Here is a 23,446-nt window from a genome sequence, read left to right as displayed (position 1 = left end):
AAAGCAAGATACGCCAGAATTTTACTAAGATACGGCCAGCGTAAGTCTCTTACACCGTCGTACCTTAGGGTGCATATTTACTCTGGCCGCTAGGTGGCGCTTCCGTAGATTTACACGTCAAATATGCAAATTAGGTAGATACGCCGATTCAGAAACGTACGTGCGCCCGGTGCATTTTTTTACGTTGTTTGCGTAAGGCTTTTATCCGGCGTATAGTTACCCCTGCTATATGAGGCGTACGCAATGTTAAGTATGGACGTCGGGCCAGCATCAAATTTTTTACGTTTTACGTTGTTTGCATAAGTCGTTCGCGAATAGGGTTTTGCGTAAGTTACGTTCACGTCGAAACCAATGAGGCTTTGCCGCGTAATTTGGAGCATGCGCACTGGGATACGTCCACGGACGGCGCATGCGCAATTAGTAAAAAACGTCATTTACGTGGGGTCACCGTTCATCAACATACAACACGCCCACTGCCTGAATAATTTGAACTACGCGGGCTTACGCCGGACCACATACACTATGCCGCCGTAACTTTAGCCACAAGTTCTTTCTGAATACAGAACCTGCCTCGCTAGGTTACGCCCGCACAAAATTACGCCGGGCTATCTGAATCTGGCCCATAGAGTGGAATCACCAGGATGGACTAATAGGAGAAACAAATCCTTCTCTGCACTCTCCAAATCCCTCCAAGCATAAAGGACAAACTTTCCAGTGTCACGATTAAGCATGTATGTACCTTTAACTTTCTTTAGTGTTGGAAAATAGTGATTTTAAACCTTTTTGATTTTTTAATTACACTGCAATACAGTGCAGGACTCTGAACCGGCAGGACTGAAAACACTTTTTTTGACTTTGATGTTTTCATGTGAAATAAGGTATGCATTATTATACATATATGTGAAAGGGGCCTAATGCCGCGTACACACGATCGGTTAAACCGATGAGAATGCTCTGATGGACCGTTTTCATCGGTCAAAACCGATCGTGTGTGGGCGCCATCAGTTAGTTAACCATCGGTTAAAAAAAAGGCAACTTGTTTTAAAATTAACCGATGTATTCCTAACCGATAGGACAAAACCGATCGTTAGTAGGCACAACCATCGGTTAAAAATCCACGCATGCTCAGAATCAAGTCGACGCATGCTTGGAAGCATTGAACTTCGTTTTTTTCAGCACGTCGTCGTGTTTTACATCACCACGTTCTGACACGATCGTTTTTTTTAACTGATGGTGTGTAGGCACTACTGACTATCAGTCAGCTTCATCGGTTTACTGATGAAAACGGTCCATCGGTCAGTTCTCATCGGATGGACTGATCGTCTGTATAAGACTTGACCAATCTATATATCTTAAAGTAACAGGATAAATACAATTCTCTGAGACTAGAGTACTGGCGCAGGGTGGGATTAAGTATTCTTGCATAAATTCACGGTAATCATGTGTGTATTATCTTATGTTGATAAAGCTGGACAATGTGTATTTTATTGGTATGTGACATGTTCCTTCCTATCTTTTATACTACAGAGGAGCAAATGGAGGCACGTCCAGAAAAGTGGTCTTTGCCACGTCCTGAAAAGATTCATCATGTGGTAGAAGATTTCCTTACAGACTGGACTGCACCTAGTGCTCACTTGTTGCCACTTCGTCGTTTTCTAGAAAACTGTCTACAAACAGACCTCAGAGCTTTCTATGCAGGTCTGTATAAGGAATGCATGGGAAGTGTGCGCTTATTGTGCAGTGGTGAAAAAGTTTAAGAATTCTTGGGAAAGTTCTGGATTGCTACTTAGTACAGTTTTGCCTTGTTTAATAATAACATCTTTTATTTAGGGCCCATTCACACCAACAGCTGTGTTAGAACATAGCTCCTGGTGTTCCACGTGATGACAGCAGTGCTGTGCATTATTCACATTTTTTTTTTATGCAAACTTTATTGAATTGTCACAAAGTGGAATGTGGTTCAGCTGCATTTTAGCCATCTTGCCAAATTCTAGCAAGGTAAGGGGCTCAAACACATGCAATGGCCAAGATGCTTTGATTTGTGGGCACAGCAAATTTAATTAGGCTTTGTCAAGTTGACCGTCGGCACCATCTGCCAAACTCACCCATCGATTTTGTTTGGACTGAGCCACAATTGTGAGCCAAATGCTTGGCTAAGGCCTCATACACACGATAGGTAAACCAGAGGACAACGGTCTGATGGAACGTTTTCATCGATCCAAACCGATCGTGTGTGGGCCCCATAGGTTATTTAACCTTAGGTTAAAAAAAAAGCCAACTTGCTTTAAAATTAACCAATGGATTCCTAACCGATGGGAAAAAAACGATCGTTAGTAGGCACGTCCATCGGTTAAAAATCCATGCATGCTCAGAATCAAGTCGACGCATGCTTGGAAGCATTGAACTTCGTTTTTTTCAGCACGTCGTTGTGTTTAACGTCACCGCGTTCTTACACGATCGTTTTTTTAACTGATGGTGTGTACGCACGACGGACCATCAGTCAGCTTCATAGGTTAACCTAGGACAATGGTCCTTCAGACCGTTGTCCTCCGGTTAACCTATCGTGTGTACGAGGCCTTACAGTTACAGTGCAATCACAGTTTAGTAAAAAAATAAACAGCAGAGCCTGGAAGCTACTCTTCTACCACCCTTTGAAAATCAATCCACTGCAGATTGTATTTCAAAGACTGCTGGCATGTGAATCTAGCATTAACTTTCTGATTTTAGCAGAGCAGTTATTAACTCTGACCTGTGCCTGATAGGCATGCTGCATATCTGGTCGATTTAGGGGAGCAACTGCTGCTATCCTATCCTGTGTCTGAGCAATGTGCTTTTCCGGGTTCTATTGAACGGTTCCACCAACCATCAGTTTGGGGGTGGTACACTAAGGTTCATAAGTAAGAAATTTGGAACTGGCAGTGCAGCTCTTTGATTAACTTGAAAGGAGTTCATTGGTCCATCAAAATTACCTATACAGGAAAATATGTAAAACAGCTATTTTTCCATAACCTTAGAGTACTGTATGTGTACATAAGAGGGATTGCTTCTGGATACCGTGTGGAATAGCCAAGTAGTACAGTAAGTCATGAGACACTACAAAATAAGGGGTATACCAGGGATTACCGTCTGGTTTTTCCAGTACCCTGTCTATCATCTTTACATTTTTCAATGTATTTGTCAAATTAGGATCATGCAATTGTACAGTCCCAAAATCTTCCCTGGCATATTTTACACTGAAGCTGTTTTCTCTGACTCCTTAACCATGATCGCTAGTGGGAAATTGTCAGGTACCTCTGACATTTACTTCAGACACACATTCAAAACTGGCTACCTCCTTTTTCCCATAGTTCCCAAAACAGAGGAAAATCACAGCTCAGTATATGAAAAAGGTTCTTAACCACACTCATGACATGATTTACAGTTCCTCTAAACGTTGCAGAAGCAGTGAATTCACCACACCTGCAATGCCTCTGCCATTGAAATAAATGGCCAGGGCTACCGAAGCGCCTGCAAAGCGTTTCGGCAGCGGCACTTTGGCCGCTAGCGGGGGTTAAAAGCGCCCCGCTAGCAGCCGAAAAGCGTTGCAAAAACTACGGTAAAGGGTTTATTACCTATGCCCCCGTCCCAGTGTAAAAGTGCCCTTACTGTTCCCTTGCAGATTGCCATGATCAATTCTTGCTTCTTCCTTCACTCCTTGCCATGCTCAGCTTCTTTGTTGGCTCTTTTTTTGCCCCCTGTAGTCCAGAGCCATTTGCCATCGTGGCTCATTTAACCACCCCTTCTCTCAAGTCCATGTTCTGCTGATATTCTGCCTTTTGTTTCTTCGATCATAGTCCATGATCACTTTTAATGAGATGGCACCTTTTACCAAATAATGCCCAGCTTATTGCCCAGTAATGCACATCTTTGAATTGTGTACCACTCAAAAGCCAGAAATCATTCAATCAAAATGTGTATAGATTGTGAGGCACTGGCAGAATTGTGGATGGTGCATATGTGTCACCTAGGTTTCTTACCTATACATGGTGAGAGGCTCCAGGGTTTGTATCTGGTATGGAGTAAATAAAGAGTTTGTTGAGTGATCTTGATAGGTTCCAGTCTAAACAACGTTTTTTGCTACACACAGTCAATTTCTGTGAAGTAAAAGTTGACGTTTTGAAAAACGACACATAAAATTGAAGCATGCTTCAATTTTTTTTTGTCGTTTTTTAGAAGACATAAAACAACGTTTTCCCCCACACACGGTCATTTAAAGTGACTTTTTAAAAACGTCATTTTTTTTCATCACATAAAGTGATGGTGTGTACGGGGCATGAGTCCTGGAGCATGGAGGTTTTGTAGAGCTTTGGGTGAGATAAGCCTCCATCCACATCTGACCTGCTTGCCAGACCTCATTAATAGTCTTAGCTGATCACATGCTTTTTTATATGTAAACTGACTGATGCTCGAAACTCTGTTTGTCTGCTGTGAGAGCCTGTTGTTGGGTAAAAAGGCAACTGGTGACAGAATACAAAAATAAATAAAAAAATTAGAGCTGCCTGTTAGGGCTTGTGTACGCTGCTGCTGGTAAACAGTCGTTTAGGAGCAATTGGGCATTTTTTTCAACTGCTCTTAAACTATCCTCTATGTTATCTCATCAGTACATGTACACCGGGTTGTTTATAGTCATTTATAGGCAATTGAGTTTAGAGACCTTATTTTGGAAAGCAAAAAAATGTGTTCAGACGCTGAGTTTAGAGGCATTTTAGGCACCAAACGCTTCTAAGAGAGGCTAAACGTGGTAACCCACGTTAAGCCGCAGTTAGTTTTTTTAGGCTTTTTTCGTTTTTGGCTATTTAAAAAAAGGAGATTCTAAACGCAAACGCAGCAAAACGCAGCAAAGCGAACGTTTTAAACCTGGGTTATTATCTGTCAAGTTAAATCATTCAGGAGAGGTTGTAAAAACGTCCCGTGTACATTAAGCCTTAGTCAGGAATCAACTTGAGTATTGTTTTTGGCCTGGACAAGGAGATGCTTTCTTTGGTTTATGCTATGAACTTGCTGCACAATATCCTCCTGCATGGAGATTATGTCGAATAATAGCGTAGAACAAACCTGCTTGGACTGTTTCTGTGTTTGCCTGTCTTCTGAATAATTTACTGCTACCAATACCTGTTAAAGCGGAGTTCCAGGCTATTTTTAGTTTATTAAAAGTCAGCAGCTACAAAAAGTTTAGCTGCTGACTTTTAATAAACAGCCATTCCCCTGTACCATGGTCCAGCGATGCGGCTGCACGGAGGCTTGCTCCTCTCCCCCCTCCTCTCTGCGGCACCTCCGTTGGAACTGTGGGCAGCCAGCCTTGACAGCTTGTGGCTTCACGGTTGGGCGCGCACTGCGCATGCACGAGTCTTCTGGGACCTGTCACATGTCCCAGGAGATCGCCTAGAGGGAGGGGCCGCCTAGGGGGAGAGGAGGAGTCGCCTAGGCGGAAGGAGGAAATGGGACAGGAAGTGCCCTTCAAAACAAAGTACCCACTCCCCCCCAAAAAAATGGCATACCAAATGTGGCATGTAAGGGGGCGAGGAGTACTTAAAGTGGAAGTTCCACTTTTGGGTGGAACTCCGCTTTAAGTCCCACCTATATATACTCTTTCTTAGAGATTTTGCCTGCTTAAAGTTAGTCATACACCACTGGCTAAAAAGAAAAGAAAACATATTCGCCCAAAATACACAAAGGATTGACTTCTGTTGAGCAGGGACAGCCACTCAATGATCAGAATTTGAGTTCTGTTTAGTGTATTATGATCAACCTAAGGTCCTGTTAATGTTCGATCTTGCTGTGTTTGGTGCTTTTTTTTTTGTGAAAGAAGTTTTATCTGATATGCTCTTAGTTTTCACTTTCTTTTTTCTTTTGTAGATTCATGCTTTGCACTTTCTTTGTTGCATGGGAAAATACCTGTCTTCTGCCAGCTGGGTTATTTACAGAACCAAGGACTTTTAGGAAAAGAGCAACAAAGACAAAATTCTAATAAGACCTACACACTGAGAACTGACATAACCGCTGAAATACCATATAAAATGCAACAAAAGGATGAACTCTGACATTTCCAAAAATGGAATTGGGATCTATGGAATTTCCAGAAGGCAGTGCTTTAGATGATAATTTGTTAAACTCAGGAAACTGCATTTATTATTGCTGAAGTAAAATCAAGGTTCTCATCTCTAAATTAATTAATAAAACATTAGACAGAACAATGAGGCTGTACAAATAGCAGTATACTAAAGCAACCAATCATTTAGTACCGTATATACTCGAGTATAAGCCGAGTTTAAAAATAGCCCCCCTCGGCTTATACTCGAGTCAGTGTACCTGTCGGGTCGCGGATGTCCATTTTTCAAAACTCGCGGCTTCCTCCTGGTCCGTGATAGGCGTTGAATACTGTGTTCCGCTACCGCCTATCACAGAGGTCCACTCATCCTCGGACTTTCCCAGCAGACACTGTGTTCAGTGTTCCGCCTATCATGGACGTCCTCTTGTCCGAGGATGAAAGAAGGTCCGTGATTAGCGCAACACTGAACAGTGTCTGCTGGGAAACTGAGTCCGAGGATGAAAGGCGGTAGCGGAAACACAGTGTCAAACACCTATTACGGACCAGGAGGAAGCCGTCAAGTTTTTAAAAATGGACTCCCGCGACCCGACAGGTACACTGACTATCACAGAAGGAAGGGGCACAGTAAGAATGGGCACGGTAAGGCTGCAATGGACAAAGTGAGAATGGCCACAGTAAGGCTACAATGGGCACAGTCAGAATGGGCACAGTAAGGCTGTAATAGGCACAGTGAGGGGTGCAAATGGGCACAGTGAAGCTGCAAATGGGCATTGTTGATCCTCTTTTACGCTTACAGGAGCTGCTGCATTCTCACCCTAGGCTTATACTCGAGTCAATAAATTTTCCCATATTTTTTGTGATAAAATTAGGGCCTCGGCTTATACTCGGGTCGGCTTATACTCAAGTATATACGGTAACCTTGTGTACAACTAAAGGAGACCAGTCACTTTCAGAGGTTTAGACTGCATTTACACCTGAGCGTTTTCAACTCGTAAAAGGCCTAAAAAAATGCCCAACAACAAAAATCCCATTCATTACAATGGTACCTGCTAACATGTGAGCATTTTGTCACCGGAAGCAAAAAAACATGAGCTTCTTTGGGGCAGATTACAGGCTTTTTCTGCCTTTTACATTGGTGATCTGAACAAAATCGCTTCAAAATAGTGGTAAAAACCCGTCAAAATCGCAGTAAAAACACACAACTTTGAAACGCCCAGGTATGAATGCAGCCTTAGATACAGCCTCTTAAAGCCTCTTGAGCAAAGCAAAAGAAGGAAACATTAGAGGTGAGTAATGATGCATTAGAAGAGGCTTTCAGTGGTTACATGTTCCTTTCACACAGACAATTCTACAGCAGTGCATTATTTATTTTTGTGAACTGAACAAAGGAATGTCAAATAAAGCATACATTATATTTTATTCGGTACCTTTGTATCATACCTCAAGATATCATATCCAATTTTTGGGGATACAGCAAATGTTATCTACTGTGTAAAAAAGAGATTATATTTCTGGTTTACTGCATAAAAAATAAAAACACAATAAAAAATTATCCCTCGGTCACTATGCTTGTTACAATCTGACCATACCATTTTTGTACAATCAACTTTGGATTTACCAAAACTATAAAAAATGTGAGGAACTTTCTATTCTATCCAAACAATGGAAATGATTTACTAAAGGCAAATATATTGTACACCGCAAGTGCACGCGATCCAGCGCTTAGTAAATGAGGTAAAGCTTCACTTTTCAAAGAATACTCAATCACACGCAAGGAAAATAAAAATAGCATTTTTGCTTTGCACACAGGATTGGATGACAGAAATGAGCTGAGCTTCCCTCATTTTAGAGCTTCCTCCCAGAGCAACTGCACTTGCAGTGCACAGTATACTTGCCTTAAAATGGAAGTAAACTTCCATCGCTAAATTATACATATAGGTAAGCCTTACCTATAGGGAATGTAAATATCTCCTATGCACTCTGAAGAAACAGCCATGCGTGCCATTCATCCAGAGCCCTGTGTTGTAAACGGTGGCTCCTGCACGCATGCACAGGAGCAATGTCATCGCAGCTTCAGCCAGTCACAGAGCCGGAGTCTGCGAACCCAGAAGCAAGACGGGTTAAGATGGAAGCGCCCTCCAGCACTGGAATGCTTAGTTTTCAGGTAAGTTTTTACATAATGTTCTTCAACAGTGCCAGAAGTACCCACCAACAGTGCCAGTGCCAGCAGTACCCACCGCCAGTGCAAGCAGTACCCACCAACAATGCCAAACAGCGCCAGTGCCAGAAGTACCCACCAGCAGTACCATCCACCAGGGATACCCACTAGCAGTACCATCCACCAGGGATACCCACCAGCTGTACCATTCACCAGGGATACCTGCCAGCAGAACCCACCAGGGATATCCACCAGCAGCACCATTCACCAAGGATACCCACCAGCCATACCATCCACCAAGGATACCCCCCAGCCGTACCATCTATCAGGAATACCCACCAGCCGTACCATCCACCAGAAATACCCACCAGCAGGACCCGCAGCAGTACCCATCAGTAGGGATGGGCTTGATGTTCGAGTCGAACATAAGTTTGACTTGAACTTTGGGTGTTCGCTTGTTTGCAGAACAGTGAACAGTATGGGGCATTCGCGGGAAATTTGAGCACCTTGGAACGCTCCATAATGCACTGCAAGATCGCAGTGCATTGCTTTATGATGATTGCCCAAAGCATGCACCTGACCTGTATGCTTTGGCCAATCACAGTGCGCTCTGCTGAGAGAGACATAATTGGCCAAAGGCAGGGTGCCTTTGGCCAATCATGGTTTAGGGGGACTAAGTCCATGCCCCACACTATATATGGCTGATTACATAGCGGCCCTTTTTGCTTTCTTGTAATGCAGCCATGAAGAACAGTCCTGAGATAATACCTGAGCAGCACACAAAAGCCTTCCAACGAGTGTCCAGGGAATCTGGAAAACTGTGCTACATATATATAGACAAGATTAACTTGTGAACTATTCCAGAAGTTGAAAAATAACACAAATAAAAGTCAAAATAAAACACATACCGTATATATTCTAGTATAACCTGAGTTTTTCTGCCCTTCTTTTAGGGCTGAAAATACCCCCCTCAGCTTATACTTGAGTCAGTGTACCCGAATTCTTGACAGGTGTCCATTTTTTTAAAAGTCGCGGCTTCCTCCTGGCATTCCATTCCATGATAGGCATTTGACACTGTGTTCCGCCTATCATGGAGGTCCTCTCATCCTCGGATAGTTTCCCAGCAGACACTGTGTTCAGTGTTCCGCCAATCACGGACGTCCTCTTGTCCGAGGATGAAAGAATGTCCATGATTGGCGGAACACTGAACACAGTGTCTGCTCGGAAACTGAGTTCGAGGATGAAAGGACCTCTGTGATAGGCGGAACACAGTGTCAAATGCCTATCACGGAATGGAACGCCAGGAAGAAGCTGTGACTTTTAAAAAATGGAGGTATGGCACAGTGAGACTGCAATGGGCACAGTGAGGCGTGCAAATGGGCACAGTGAGGCGTGCAAATGGGCACAGTGAGGCGTGCAAATGGGCATTGTTGACCCTCTTTTCCGCTTATAGTAGCTGCTGCATTCTCACCCTAGGCTTATACTCGAGTCAATACTTTTTCCCATTTTTTTGGTAAAATTAGGTCCTCGGCTTATACTCGAGTATATACGGTACAATAGCGCCGGCTCCTGTCACAGGCGGAGTGATACCAAATGTTACAGGTGCCTGCTCGATACAGGAAGCATGCGACTCTGCTCTCTACTGCAGTTGCATGCTTCCTCCAGCGATCCTGATGCTCATTGATGGCGGGTCGGGTACTCCGCCATCTGGGACAGCAGTCGCCAGGGATACCCAGTGCCAGCAGTACCCTTCAACAGTGCCAGCAGTACCCACCAACAGTGCCAATGCCAGCAGTACCCACCACCAGTGCCAGAAGTACCCACTGCCAGTGCCAGCAGTACCAACCAACAGTGCCAGCAGTACCCACCAACAGTGCCAGCAGTACCCACCAGGGATACCCACCAGCAGTACCATCCACCAGGGATACCCACCAGCCATACCATTCACCAGGGATACCTGTCATCAGTACTCACCAGCGGTACCATTCACCAGGCCCACCAGCCGTACAATCCACCAGGGATACCCCCCAGCCGTACCATACACCAGGAATACCCACCAGCAGTACCCACCAGGAATACCCACCAGCCATACAATCCACCAGGGATACCCACTAGCAGGACCCGCAGCAGTACCAGCCAGAATCGATTATCAATCAACTGTGTTTACTCTTTTTAAATCATAATTGCAACAGAAACTACCCAAATGACCCTGATCAAAAGTTTACATACCCTGGTGATTTTGGCCTGATAACATGCACACAAGTTGACACATAGGGGTTTGAATGGCTGTTAAAGGTAACCATCCTCATCTGTGATCCGTTTGCTTGTATTTAGTGCGTGTGTATAAAATGTCAATACGTTTCTGGACTCCTGACAGACCCTTGCATCTTTCATCCAGTGCTGCACTGATGTTTCTGGATTCTGGGTCATGGGTTAAGCAAAAGAATTTTCAAAGGATCTGTGGGAAAAGGTAGTTGAACTGTACAAAACAGGAAAGGGATATAAAAAGATATCCAAGGAATTAAGAATGCTCTAATCAAGAAGTGGAAAATTTCTAAACAAGCTACTGGATTCCCTTTCCATGTTCCGTGAGGGGCAACTGGTGGTTGGTGGAGACTTTTAATGTCTGTCCCGACCCGCAGATTAATACTTCCTCTGGTCACTCCACGCATTTCTTAAACATTTCCGTAAGTCCTGTTACGGAACCATGAACCAGACGTACAACAAGAGATAAGTGAAAATAAGAAGGCTTTATTGAAAATCAAGCTGTAAAGCAAAAGTCCAAACGGATGGTGAAACCGAAGCAGAGTCTTGCGAAGCCAGAGGTCAGGAACCAGAAGGGTAGTCAGACGAAGCCAGGAACAGGAACCAGCAGGGAAGTCAGACGAAGCCAGGATCAGGAACCAGCAGGGAAGTCAGACGAAGCCAGGATCGAAACCAGAAGCAGCAGCAGTCTTAGAAGCATGTGAACACAGGAGGACCAAGCAAGGAACTGAAGCCACAGACCTCCTATATATATGAGCCAGGCATCCAGCTCCTCCCAGTGGGAAGGAGGAGCCGCAGGGTGGGAGGCTACAAGAGACCCAGAAACCAAGATGGCCGCCAGCACATGTCAAACGAAGGAGACAGGAGAGAGGTAAGACCATGACAAGTCCCTACACGCCCATCATCTAGTTGACTGCTGGAGAGTGCTCCACCCCACCACAAAAGACTTCAGTTACTATTCCACCACACATAACGTGTATACATGGATAGATCTCCTATTGGTGGACCAATACTTTCTGGAGTTGCTCCCAGGTGTGTCAATTGGATCACTTACAAGTTCTGACCATGCGCCTATCTCTGTCTCCCTCCCCCCCTCTAACTCGAGATGCCCGACAATGGACATGGCGATTAAACAAAAACCTGCTGGTTGACGCAATAGCACAGAAGAAGGTCTCAGATATAATTTCCTTTTATTTCAAGGAGAACATGACAGGTGATAGCATCCGTGTGGGAGGGTCACAAGGCCTCATAAATTCTACGGGTTTGGAAACAAATTCAGGAGACTGGCTAGAGCCCTTAAATGTCAACGCACATCCGGCCACGTCCATGAGCTACAAATCACCTCAGGATCCCAAACGATACCGTCTTCAAAAATCGCGGACACCTTCGGGGACTACTATGCTCAACTATACCAGCTTCCTGCTTGATAGGTCTATATCTGTAACAGAGATTGAGTCAGTAATTAAGGACCTTCCACAGGGCAAGAGTCCTGGACCTGATGGGTTCACCAATGCGTATTACTGCAAATTGTCATCACTCCTGTCCGATCACATGTGCACATATTTTAATGCCCTTGCATCAGGAACTCCCCTTCCAAAAGAGGCACTGTTAGCTCATATTATGGTCCTCCAGAATGAAGGGAAAGTCCCCTCCATCCCCAGCAGCTATAGACCAATCTCGTTATTGAACACTGACATTAAGATCTTGTCAAAGATCCTGGCGAATCGGCTAAAACCCATTCTACCGACAGTAATTCACCCAGACCAAACAGGCTTCATAACGTGGAGGGAGGCTTGAGACAATTCCAACTGAGCTATACAACTAATTCACTGGGCAAACTTGCAGCAATCCAGCTCACCCTGTCGTCTACTATCCACGGATGACTAAAAGGCTTTTGACCGAGTGGACTACACCTATCTTCAGGCAGTATCTAGACTGGGCCAAGACCAAAACTTGCTTCGGTAGATAGGCTCATTATACAGCTCCCCAGAAGCCCGGGTTAAGGTTAATGGGACTCTCTCTAATTCCTTCCCTATACGGAACAGGACGAGGCCCCCCATCCCCACTAATATTCGCCCTTACCCTAGAACCATTGCTCAACATTATATGGTCAAATCCGAACATTACGGGGTTCACGGTAGGGACGACGGAACATAAATTAGTGGAATACGCAGATGATGTACTATTTTATGTCACTGACCCGCTGATTACCCTTCCTAACATCATGGTGGAATTACGGAGATTTCACTCTCTCTCTAACTTTAAAATCAACTATAGTAAGTCGGAGATTCTCCCCCTTGTGATGCGATCCCAACTGCAAGCTTCATTTTCCTTCACATGGTGCAGCTCCTCCTTCAAATACTTGGGCATCTACCTCCCAGCTACATTCACACATTTATATACATGTAACTATGCCCCTTTACTTTCCACGATTAAAGCCGATCTTTTGCACTGGGATCGCAACACTTTCTCATGGATGGGCCGAGTCAGTATCCTCAAAATGAATGTACTGCCAAGAATTCTCTTCTACCTTCAGATGGTGCCTATATCCCTACGCAGGTCTTTTTTCTCAGCCCTTAACAGTCTATTCTTGAAATTTTTATAGCAGGGTCATACACCCCGCTTGGCCCTCCGCATACTGCACCGTCCTAAGAGGCTAGGGGGGCTGGGGGTTCCTTTCATACGAAGGTGCTAGGAGGCAATTGCTCTGCAAAGGATTTTAGACTGGCAACATCATACTACTATCAATTTTTAGCCGGCCGTAACTTGTCCCACGCTCCATGGCTCCCTTGGGAATGCCGGGCCTTTCGGATTTTGTGCTGCCGGTCTCTGTCCACGTGCTGAGGTTGTGGGAAACACTAAATGCACAGGGACTGCTGTCACTGCCTGTGTCCCCTGGTTCAGCTCAGGGGAACACCTCTCCTACTTCCGCATGTGGGCAAGGCATGGGGAGATATGGTGTGGAAGGTTTGTGCATGAGCAAGGCCTAGTCTCATTGGACTGGCTCCGCTCCCAATTTGGCCGCTTCCTGATGGATGAGTGGCGCTACAGACAACTACATCACTTTATCCAAAGTTTGCCTCATTCCATTCGACCTCCCTCCTCCCTGACCCCATTTGAAAGGCTGAGCATGTCTGCAGACCCTATTCCCCACTCTATTTCTGTACTCTATGAGATGTTGCAGTCTGCGGAGTCCTAGAGTAAGCCAGTATACATACAAGAATGGGAGAGAGACCTGTGGCACACATTCACAGAGACCCAATTGAGTCATCTATATTATCTTACCCACAAGAGTTCAGTGGATACTAAGATGCAGGAAAATGGCTTTAAATTGCTGACTCGCTGGTACAGGGTTTTGGCCACCTTGGCCAAAATGTATCTGACAGCTTCTGATGCCTGCTGGAGCGGATATGGGCTTCAAGGCACCTTCCTACATATATGGTGGGAGTACCCAAGGCTTTGGCCCTTCTGGCAGGACGTAAGGGCCCAGATAAAAGCTATTTTGGATATAGACATGCAAGACTCCCCATTGGAGGTCTTGCTTCATGTGCCATCCACTCCTCTTAGCATCTACCATAAATCGATTCTGCCGCACCTTTTAAACGCCGCCGGATGCCTGATTCCCATACATTGGAAATCGGCCCATGTTCCTGGGCGAGCCGACTGGGTACGTTTGGTCAACACTATTATGGCAAAGGAGGAGTGGATGGCAAAGGACAGATATGACAAGTTCTACACTACATGGGCCACTTGGATACATTATATGTCTATAACGGTACAAGCACCAAAATCTGCTACCCCTAGGTCTATAGATTAACACAATGTCTTTGAGGATGAGACCTATACTCCCTCTCCCCCTTTCCTTAACCCCCCCCCTCCATCTCGCTTTGGGTCACAGTAGGCACAGCGCTCACGGTGCTGTCCCTAATACGTGAGAACGCAATCCTGGATTGATACAATGGTTTGAAAATACACACCCTTCTGTTGTTTGGGTATAAATTGATGAAGCCATATGAAGCTGGCTACTGAATGTATTAGGCCCCGTACACACGACCGAGTTTCTCGGCAGAATTCAGCCAGAAACTCGGTCGGAGCTGGATTCTGGCGAGAAACTCGGTCGTGTGTACACTTTTCAGCGAGGAACTCGTCGGGCCGAAAAGAGAACATGTTCTCTATTTCCTCGTTGTTCAATGAGGAAAGTCGGCCCGCCGAGCTCCTCGGCGGCTTCCACACTGAACTCGACGAGGAACTCGATGTGTTTGGCACGTCAAGTTCCTCGGTCGTGTGTACGGGGCCTCAAAGGGCCTTTTGCACCAAAAAGAAGTGGAAAATGAGGGGTACTGTTGAAACCAAACCACGGTCAGGTAGACCAACAAAAATTTCAGCCACAACTGTCAGAAAAATTGTTCAGGATGCAAAGAAAAACACACAAATAACTTCAGGTGAAATACAGGACTCTGAAAACATTCTATAGGTGGCATGTTTTAAGTTACAGAGGAGGTCTAGTGCTAGAATTATTGCTCTTGCTCTAACGATCGAGGTTATACCTCACATGTGTGGTTTGAATACTATTTTCATGTGCGGGCGCTGCTCACGTTTGCGCGCAAGCTCGAAGGGACGTGGCGCGTTTAAAAAAATAATAATTTTTTGCTTATTTATTTTACCTTCTATTTTTTTTTTTTACACTGTTCTTTTTTTTTTAAAAACACGTGTCACTTTTATTTCTATTACAAGGGATGACAGGACCTCTTAAATATGAGATCAGGGGTCAAAAAGACCTCAGATCTCATATTTACACTAAAATGCAATAATAAAAAAAAATGTTGTTTGGAAAAAAAAAATGTCTCTTTAAGCACTTTGGGCGTAAGTGACATTTTGACGTTGCTTTCTGCCCTGCAGTGGTATGGAGACGGGTGGGGGCCAGCTTACCCTCACTCAGCTCCATACCAAAGACGGGAGAGGACACGATCGCCACCAATAAAAGTGATCTTGCGGCGAATCGCCGCAGAGACTACTTTTATCTGAAAGCGGACCACCTGCTGAAGAAGAGGATACTGGGGTTATGACAGCTAGCTGCTGCCATAACAACGATATCCCTCTTCAAATTGTCGACGTATAACGACGGCGGGCGGTTCGTAAGTGGTTAATGCAAAAAATGCATTAAGATTAAAAACCTTCTGAATTTACAAATCCTTTAACACTTTACAACCACTTTAACCACTTAAGGACCGCCTCCTGCACATATACGTTGGCAGAATGGCACGGCTGGGCACAAGCACGTACAGGTACGTCCTCTTTAAGTGCCCGGCCGTGGGTCGTGACCCGGTCCGAAGCTCCGTGACCGGACCCGGTCACCACTGGAGTCCCCGGAGCTGAAAAAGGAGATAGGCAGGCGGCTGGCCGGGACTTGAGCCAAGAGAGGAGAACATGCAAGCGGAGCTGAATGGGCATGCACCCGAAACTGAAGAAATATTCCCCACTCACCGACCAGCACATGACCATCAGAAAGGGGCACAGATCATGGAAAAAAAAACACCCCCCCCCCAAGCTAGTAGGAACGGCGGAGCTAAAGTGTGTAATTCAGATTATTTTTTTTTTTTATTCTGCACTGATTGTCTTTGAAATTGCTCCAGCCCCCGTTCAAATCCAATCCGGGGACAAAGCCGGGGACAGACTTGGTCTGGGAACAGTGTCCTCAATCCGGGGACTGTCAACGGAAACCGGGATGTCTGGTCACCCTAATGTAGGGCCCTCTGATTCCTACTCTAGTAAATTGTATTGTAACTATCTGCCCTCGTGCTGCTCCAACTGGTGGCGTTATATAAATCCTGTATAATAATAAAAAAATAACATTTGTGTTTCCTGATTCCTCATCTCCAATCCTGAAAATGAGAACTCCTACTACTGAGAATAGAGATGTAGGAGATCAGGGTCAGGTGACAGGTGTAGGAGGGCTGATCAGTGTGGATTGTACACACAGGACCTGGGTGACATAACCGTCACGTGACCAGGTCTAGCTGTCACTAGAGATGCACCTTGTCTCTCTCCGTTCCGCTCCGGACACTTCCTGATCTTCTCCAGCCCAGCGATGAGCGGCTGTGCGGGTTGGATATTGGTCACATGACCGTGTGATGTCATCAAGGTCCCTTCTGTGGATAGGAAGAAGGAGGATCTACAAGGAGAAAAGTAAGGACGCATGGTGCAGGTGTGAGTACGGAGGGGGGAGGGTGTGCAGGGCCGGGATAGGGTGCTGAGGGGTACTGGAAGTGGGCTCACCTTTTACATAGGTAGGTAGATATTATATGTGAACAGTAATAAGTGGCCCGACATGGTGAGAGTGGCTGTGAAGATCAGAGAGAGGGACAGGCATGCTCTGGTCACAGAATGTGTACATTACCCATAATAATCATGCAGGATAATGTGTGAGGACCCCTGTGACCTCCTGATACAGGTCATGTAGACAGTCCTAGAGCTGTGCAATACCGTCCCAGCCAGGGATCACTTCCAGACTATAGGTAAAGGGCCAGTTCATTGCCCAGTGGGCGTAAAAGATTTGTATGCATTGGAGCTCAGTGGGGGGTAATGCATGTTGCGGTGTCAGTGTGTGTGTGGGGGGTAATGCATGTTGATATGACATTAGGGGGGGTGGTAATGTATGTTGCGATGACATTGGGGGGGGGGCGGGTAATGTATGTTGCGATGACAGTGGGGGGGGGGAGGTAATGCATGTTGCGGTGTCAGTGGGGGGGGGGGGGGGGGTAATGCATGTTGCGGTGGGGGGGGGGTAATGCATGTTGCGGTGTCAGTGGGGGGGGGGGGGTAATGCATGTTGAGATGACATTGGGGGGGGGGGGGCGGGTAATGTATGTTGCGATGACAGTGGGGGGGGGGGTAATGCATGTTGCGGTGGGGGGGGGGTAATGCATGTTGCGGTGTCAGTGGGGGGGGGGTAATGCATGTTGCGGTGTCAGTGGGGGGGGTAATGCATGTTGCGGTGTCAGTGGGGGGGGGGTAATGCATGTTGCGGTGTCAGTGGGGGGGGTAATGCATGTTGCGGTGTCAGTGGGGGGGGGTAATGCATGTTGCGGTGTCAGTGGGGGGGGTAATGCATGTTGCGGTGTCAGTGGGGGGGGGGGGGGGTAATGCATGTTGCGGTGTCAGTGGGGGGGGGGGGGGGGGTAATGCATGTTGCGGTGTCAGTGGGGGGGGGTAATGCATGTTGTGGTGTCAGTTGGGGGGGGGGGGGAATGGGTGGGGGTAATGCATGTTGCGGTGTCAGTGGGGGGGGGGGGGGTAATGCATGTTGCGGTGTCAGGGGGGGGGGGGTAATGCATGTTGTGGTGTCAGTGGGGGGGGGGGGGGTAATGCATGTTGCGGTGTCAGTGGGGGGGGGGTAATGCATGTTGTGGTGTCAGTGGGGGGGGGGGGGGTAATGCATGTTGCGGTGTCAGTGGGGGGGGGTAATGCATGTTGCGGTGTCAGTGGGGGGGGGGTAATGCATGTTGCGGTGTCAGTGGGGGGGGGTAATGCATGTTGCGGTGTCAGTGGGGGGGGGGGGGGGGGTAATGCATGTTGCGGTGTCAGTGGGGGGGGGGGGTAATGCATGTTGCGGTGTCAGTGGGGGGGTAATGCATGTTGGGGGGGTAATGCATGTTGCGGTGTCAGTTGGGGGGGGTAATGCATGTTGCGGTGTCAGTGGGGGGGGGGGGGTAATGCATGTTGCGGTGTCAGTGGGGGGGGGGGGTAATGCATGTTGCGGTGTCAGTGGGGGGGGGGTAATGCATGTTGCGGTGTCAGTGGGGGGGTAATGCATGTTGGGGGGGGTAATGCATGTTGCGGTGTCAGTTGGGGGGGGGTAATGCATGTTGCGGTGTCAGTGGGGGGGGGGGGGGGTAATGCATGTTGCGGTGTCAGTGGGGGGGGGTAATGCATGTTGCGGTGTCAGTGGGGGGGGGGGGGTAATGCATGTTGCGGTGTCAGTGGGGGGGGGGTAATGCATGTTGCGGTGTCAGTGGGGGGGGGGTAATGCATGTTGCGGTGTCATTGGGGGGGGGGGGTAATGCATGTTGCGGTGTCAGTTGGGGGGGGTAATGCATGTTGCGGTGTCAGTGGGGGGGGGGGAATGCATGTTGCGGTGTCAGTGGGGGGGGTAATGCATGTTGCGGTGTCATTGGGGGGGGGGGGTAATGCCCCTGCGCGGCGCACTCACTCCTGAAACCTGTACGTGGTATGCTCCCATTGCGGCACGCTCCTGAAGCCAGCGCTCTCATTGTGGCATACTCTTGACATCTGATGTATGGGAGGGTGGGATGCTCTGGACATGCTTATAATCATTTTGAGAATAATACAATTCCATGGTAGCTGAAAAGGAAGGTTGCACACCGCTGGTATCATCCACAATAAAACTTTATTGGGGACTGCTCAGACCGAACACCATGGTGGAATGTAGATCCAACAACCCCCCACCCCCGATGAATTTGAGTTTGACACCCCTGCTTCAAAGGAAACCTATACTAAACGAAGCCTGTAGGCTAGATATCTTGACAGTGATGATGATCTTCAGTACATTCTTAGCCACTGAACTGGAAGAAGTACGCAGCAAATAAAATCACAGAAAAGTCAAGTCACCTGATCCGCGTGCTTATTCTAGGCCAGCGACTCAAAAATAACTGAAGATATTCAATCGGCATGACAGCCTGGCAACGAACATTTATAGACTGAGAGGTCATTAATGGCGGCCTCCAGGTCTCTCTCAGCCTTTACCCAAACTGGCTCATGCCCGGTTGATTTAAAAACATTTTTGGTGTACGTGAAAACTTTATACCTGATAATATTTTTATAGATGGTAGAAAAAAATTCCCACTGTATACTTTGTGTCTATTTTAGAAATGTCTTGTGTGTACCCCGACATCTTGCACTGTGAAATAATAAGGTTTGCTAAGTATAATTGTACTTTCAGTGCAGTTCCACTCCTGTTTTATGTTGAGATCTAATCCTAATTATTTCACTTTTATATAAGCATTAACACAGGGCTCGACACATCCTGGTCGCCATGGCGACTAGAAATAAAAGTCGAAATAATTTTTGTGAGCTGGCGCCACCTGGTGGTGGCCATTGGTATGACAAGTTAAACAGCAGTTCTAATGTCATTTTTCACTATTTTCACTGCCATCTTCTTCCCTCTAATTAGAACCCCCAAACATTATATATATTTTTTATCCTAACACCCTAGAGAATAAAATGGCGATCGTTGCAATACTTTCTGTCACGCCGTATTTGCGCAGCGGTCTTACAAGCGCACTTTTTTGGGAAAAAAATTACACTTTTTTTAATTAAAACAGTAAAGTTATCCCCATTTTTTTAAAAATACTATGAAAGATAATGTTACGTCGAGTAAATTCATACCCAGCATGTCACGCTTCAAAATTGCGTCCACTCGTGGAATGCCGACAAACTTTTACCCTTTAAAATCTTCATAGGCGGCGTTTAAAAAAATCTACAGGTTGCATGTTTTGAGTTACAGAGGGGGTCTAGGGCTAAAATTATTGCTCTCGCTCTACCAATCGCGGCGATACCTCACATGTGTGGTTTGAACACCGTTTACATATGCGGGCGCTGCTCACGTATGTGTTCGCTTCTGAGCGCAAGCTCGTCGGGGTGGGGTGCGTTTTCTGGCTCCTAACTGTTTTAGCTGGCTCCTAGACAGGGCTGTGGAGTCGGTAGATAAATGTTCCGACTCCGACTCCTCTGTATTAATATGCGAATGTATTTTATACATTCCTTGAGGGAAAGAAACGCAACCTACCACAGGACTACTGGCTGGGAAGCCAACAGTCTACTGTATTGCACAGTTTAAGCAAAAGACAAACACAATGAAAACAAAGTTTTATTAATTTTTTTTTACTAAAGCGGGGGTTCACCCGTACATAAAACTTTTTCCCCCTAGATGGATGCTCGTTTTGTCTAGGGGAATCGGCTAGTTGTTTTAAAATATGATCCGTACTTACCGTTTACGAGATGCATCTTCTCCGCCGCTTCCGGGTATGGGCTGCGGGACTGGGCGTTCCTATTTTGATTGACAGTCTTCCGAGAGGCTTCCGACGGTCGCATCCATCGCGTCACGATTTTCCGAAAGAAGCCGAACGTCGGTGCGCAGGCGCAGTATAGAGCCGCACCGACGTTCGGCTTCTTTCGGCTACTAGTGACGCGATGTATGCGACCGTCGGAAGCCTCTCGGAAGACTGTCAATCAAGAAGGAACGCCCGCTCCCGAAGACCCATACCCGGAAGCGACGGAGACGATGCATCTCGAAAACGGTAAGTACAGCTCATATTTTAAAACAACTAGCCGATTCCCCTAGACAAAACGAGCATCCATCTAGCATCCATCTAAGGGGAAAAATAGTTTTATGGGTGAACTCCCGCTTTAATCAATCAAGTGGCTGGATAGTAGCAGCAGGCATAAACATCAGGAACAGGATCTTTACCAGTTCAAAAATACAAACCACATTATTTGGTTGTTTTAGAACAAAAACAAAACATAGGGCAGTGAGAGGATCCAGGAAGGGGCATTTATTCTAAAACATGATTTTCCTAGGAGAATCCCATAGTCATGTTTAAAGTTTAAGCTAACAATCGGAGTTTACAAGTTTTTATAGCCTTAGCTAAATGACAGCAGTTTTTCCAATGGTTTACAGCTTCATTCTTGAACTATTGGCCCTCCATTCCCTTCACTTATACAAGTGTCTCACTCTCTAGTCCTGCAAAAAACATATTTATTTAATCCCTTATCAGTGAGAGGCTAGGTTACACATGGACGCTGCGTTCCCTGTAAAAGCAGAACACAACACTATGGAAAGTATACGTATTGCAGCTCCTAATTGTGCGTTGCGTGCCATATAGTGAAGCACATGAAAAGCATGCTTCTTCACGGTCACTTAACGTGTTCGTTTTGCGGTTACGTGAGGCACTGCATGCATTGGTCTTTATTCTTACAGTAGAGAAGTCATTAATTATAACTTTTTGTGAATTGGGACATTTAAACTTGCTTTTTTTTATTTTTATTCCAATCTAAATTTAGTAGGAGTCGGAGTCGGTGCATTGTTTGCCGACTCCGACTCCAGGTACCCAAAATTTCCCCCGACTCCGACTCCACAGCCCTGCTCCTAGATTCCAAGCAAATTTGTCAACCCCTGCATTAACATTTTAAAGTGAAAATAAACACATTGATTTAAAAAAAACTGTTATATTCCCAGCACCTGCATTCCCAGTAACTGCCACCTTGTTTGTACTCTCAGGCAAACTGTCAAACCATCCAATGTCTGGTGTGATAACTGATCACATGTGCAGCATCATGGCAGTTGAAAATCAAACGGAGGCCAAGATGGCAGCTTTCATGACTTATAGGGGGGTTTACTTCCACTTTCTTAACCATTTCTCACAACCGTTACATTCAACGATAACTCGGTTGCTTGTGCTCTCAACCAAACTGCCAAGCCACCAAATGGCTGGTTTCATATCCAGGGCTGCCATCAGGGGGGTACAGGCATTACACCTGTAAGGGGCCCGACTGGCCCCCAGCCCCCCCATTATCATCTTTCGTCAGGAGAGAAGAGATTACACTTGTTATGTTTTTTCGTTGTCAGCCCCCCCATATGCAGCCATGCCCCCCCCCCCCCCCATATGCAGCCATGTCCCCCCCCCATATGCAGCCATGTCCCCCCCCCATATGCAGCCATGTCCCCCCCCCATATGCAGCCATGTCCCCCCCCCATATGCAGCCATGTCCCCCCCCATATGCAGCCATGTCCCCCCCCCCATATGCAGCCATGTCCCCCTTAAAAGCAGCCATGTCCCCCTTAGAAGCAGCCATGTCCCCCCCCCCCCCATACCTGGATGCTGCCGCGCCGCCTGGTTAATACGTGCGGGGAACATTACAGCTTTCATTTGAATAGCTGTAGTGATTCACGCCGTGCTGCGTATAGACACTCCCCCTTGCTCGGGATTGGACAGATCACCCGAGCAAGGGGGAGTGTCTATACGCGGCGGGATGCGGCGTAGCTACGGGGGAGCGGTGGGGGAGTGAGTATTCTATTCAGGCATCGGGGGTATTTGCAGGAGTACAAGTACTCCCGCAAATACTCGGTATCGGTACCGATACTAGTATCGGGACAACCCTATCCATAAGTAACAAATTTAGTTTATCACGGAGGGACATCAGTCTCTCTTCAATGCATGCTTTTTGCGATTTCTTATGTTCATTCTCCACTATTCGGATCTCCCCAAGCAGGGTATCTAGCTTTGCATTGAGCTCTCTTTTTCGATGGGCCCCCATTGAAATAAGGATTCCTCTCAAATAGCACTTGTGTGCTTCCCACTTACATAGTGACGATGTTTCATCGTCTTCATTCATCTCAAAAAACATTTCTATTTCCCGATTTATCTTACCCTCGTATTCTGGGTCTTTGATTAATGTTTCGTTGATCCTCCAATTCCACTCCCTAGGGCCTGCTACCCCCCAGTCAATGGAGCAGTTAACTGAGGCATGGTCCGAGATTGTAAATGAGCCAATTGATGTTTCCCTTAAATTTAGCAATATCTTTTGGTCCAAGAATATGTAATCGATTCTTGTATATGTTTTGTGTTTTGATGAGTAGAAACTAAAGTCTCTCTCATGGACATGTAAGGTCCTCCAACTGTCTATTAACTGCAAGTCTTGTAGAATTTTCCTTGCTTTTCTCAGTTTAATATTGGATATGTTATAAGACCCCTTGGAGGAGTCCAATCTAGGGTCTAGAACCATATTCATGTCTCCTCCTAGAATCAGAACCCCCTCTTTATTTTGATTTATCACATCTGCAAGTTTTTCTAAAGTGGAGACCGGGTCTTCATTTGGGAGGTAGATATTTACTAGAGTGACCTTTTGCTCGTTTAATG

General features: G+C 46.3%; 2 protein-coding genes across 4 annotated transcripts in view; both read left to right on the top strand.

Annotated features, from left to right (window-relative positions):
* Positions 1-6,353, top strand: part of FOXRED2 (FAD dependent oxidoreductase domain containing 2) — a 53,414-nt gene extending 47,061 nt beyond the window's left edge. For both annotated transcript variants that reach the window (XM_040359694.1, XM_040359695.1), the window contains exons 9-10: positions 1,528-1,698; positions 5,896-6,353. In XM_040359694.1, the coding sequence (XP_040215628.1) occupies positions 1,528-1,698; positions 5,896-6,080 (356 nt within the window). In that variant the 3' untranslated portion in view covers positions 6,081-6,353. The remainder of the gene's footprint in view (positions 1-1,527; positions 1,699-5,895) is intronic.
* A 10,235-nt stretch (positions 6,354-16,588) lies between these two features.
* Positions 16,589-23,446, top strand: part of TXN2 (thioredoxin 2) — a 48,802-nt gene continuing 41,944 nt past the window's right edge. The window contains exon 1 of one of the 2 annotated variants that reach the window (XM_040359693.1): positions 16,589-16,697. Coding sequence is in view for 1 of the 2 variants with exons in the window: in XM_040359692.1 (XP_040215626.1) it covers positions 16,708-16,716 (9 nt within the window). In the remaining variant the exon portion in view is untranslated. Of the gene's footprint in view, positions 16,717-23,446 lie in introns of both variants that reach the window. The other variant, XM_040359692.1, reaches the window with a different exon arrangement.

This window comes from Rana temporaria, chromosome 7 (genome assembly GCF_905171775.1).
Source record: "Rana temporaria chromosome 7, aRanTem1.1, whole genome shotgun sequence".
NCBI classification, from domain to species: Eukaryota; Metazoa; Chordata; class Amphibia; order Anura; family Ranidae; genus Rana; species Rana temporaria.
Note: the sequence above shows the minus strand (reverse complement) of the source record. Positions and strands in the feature narration are given on the sequence as shown.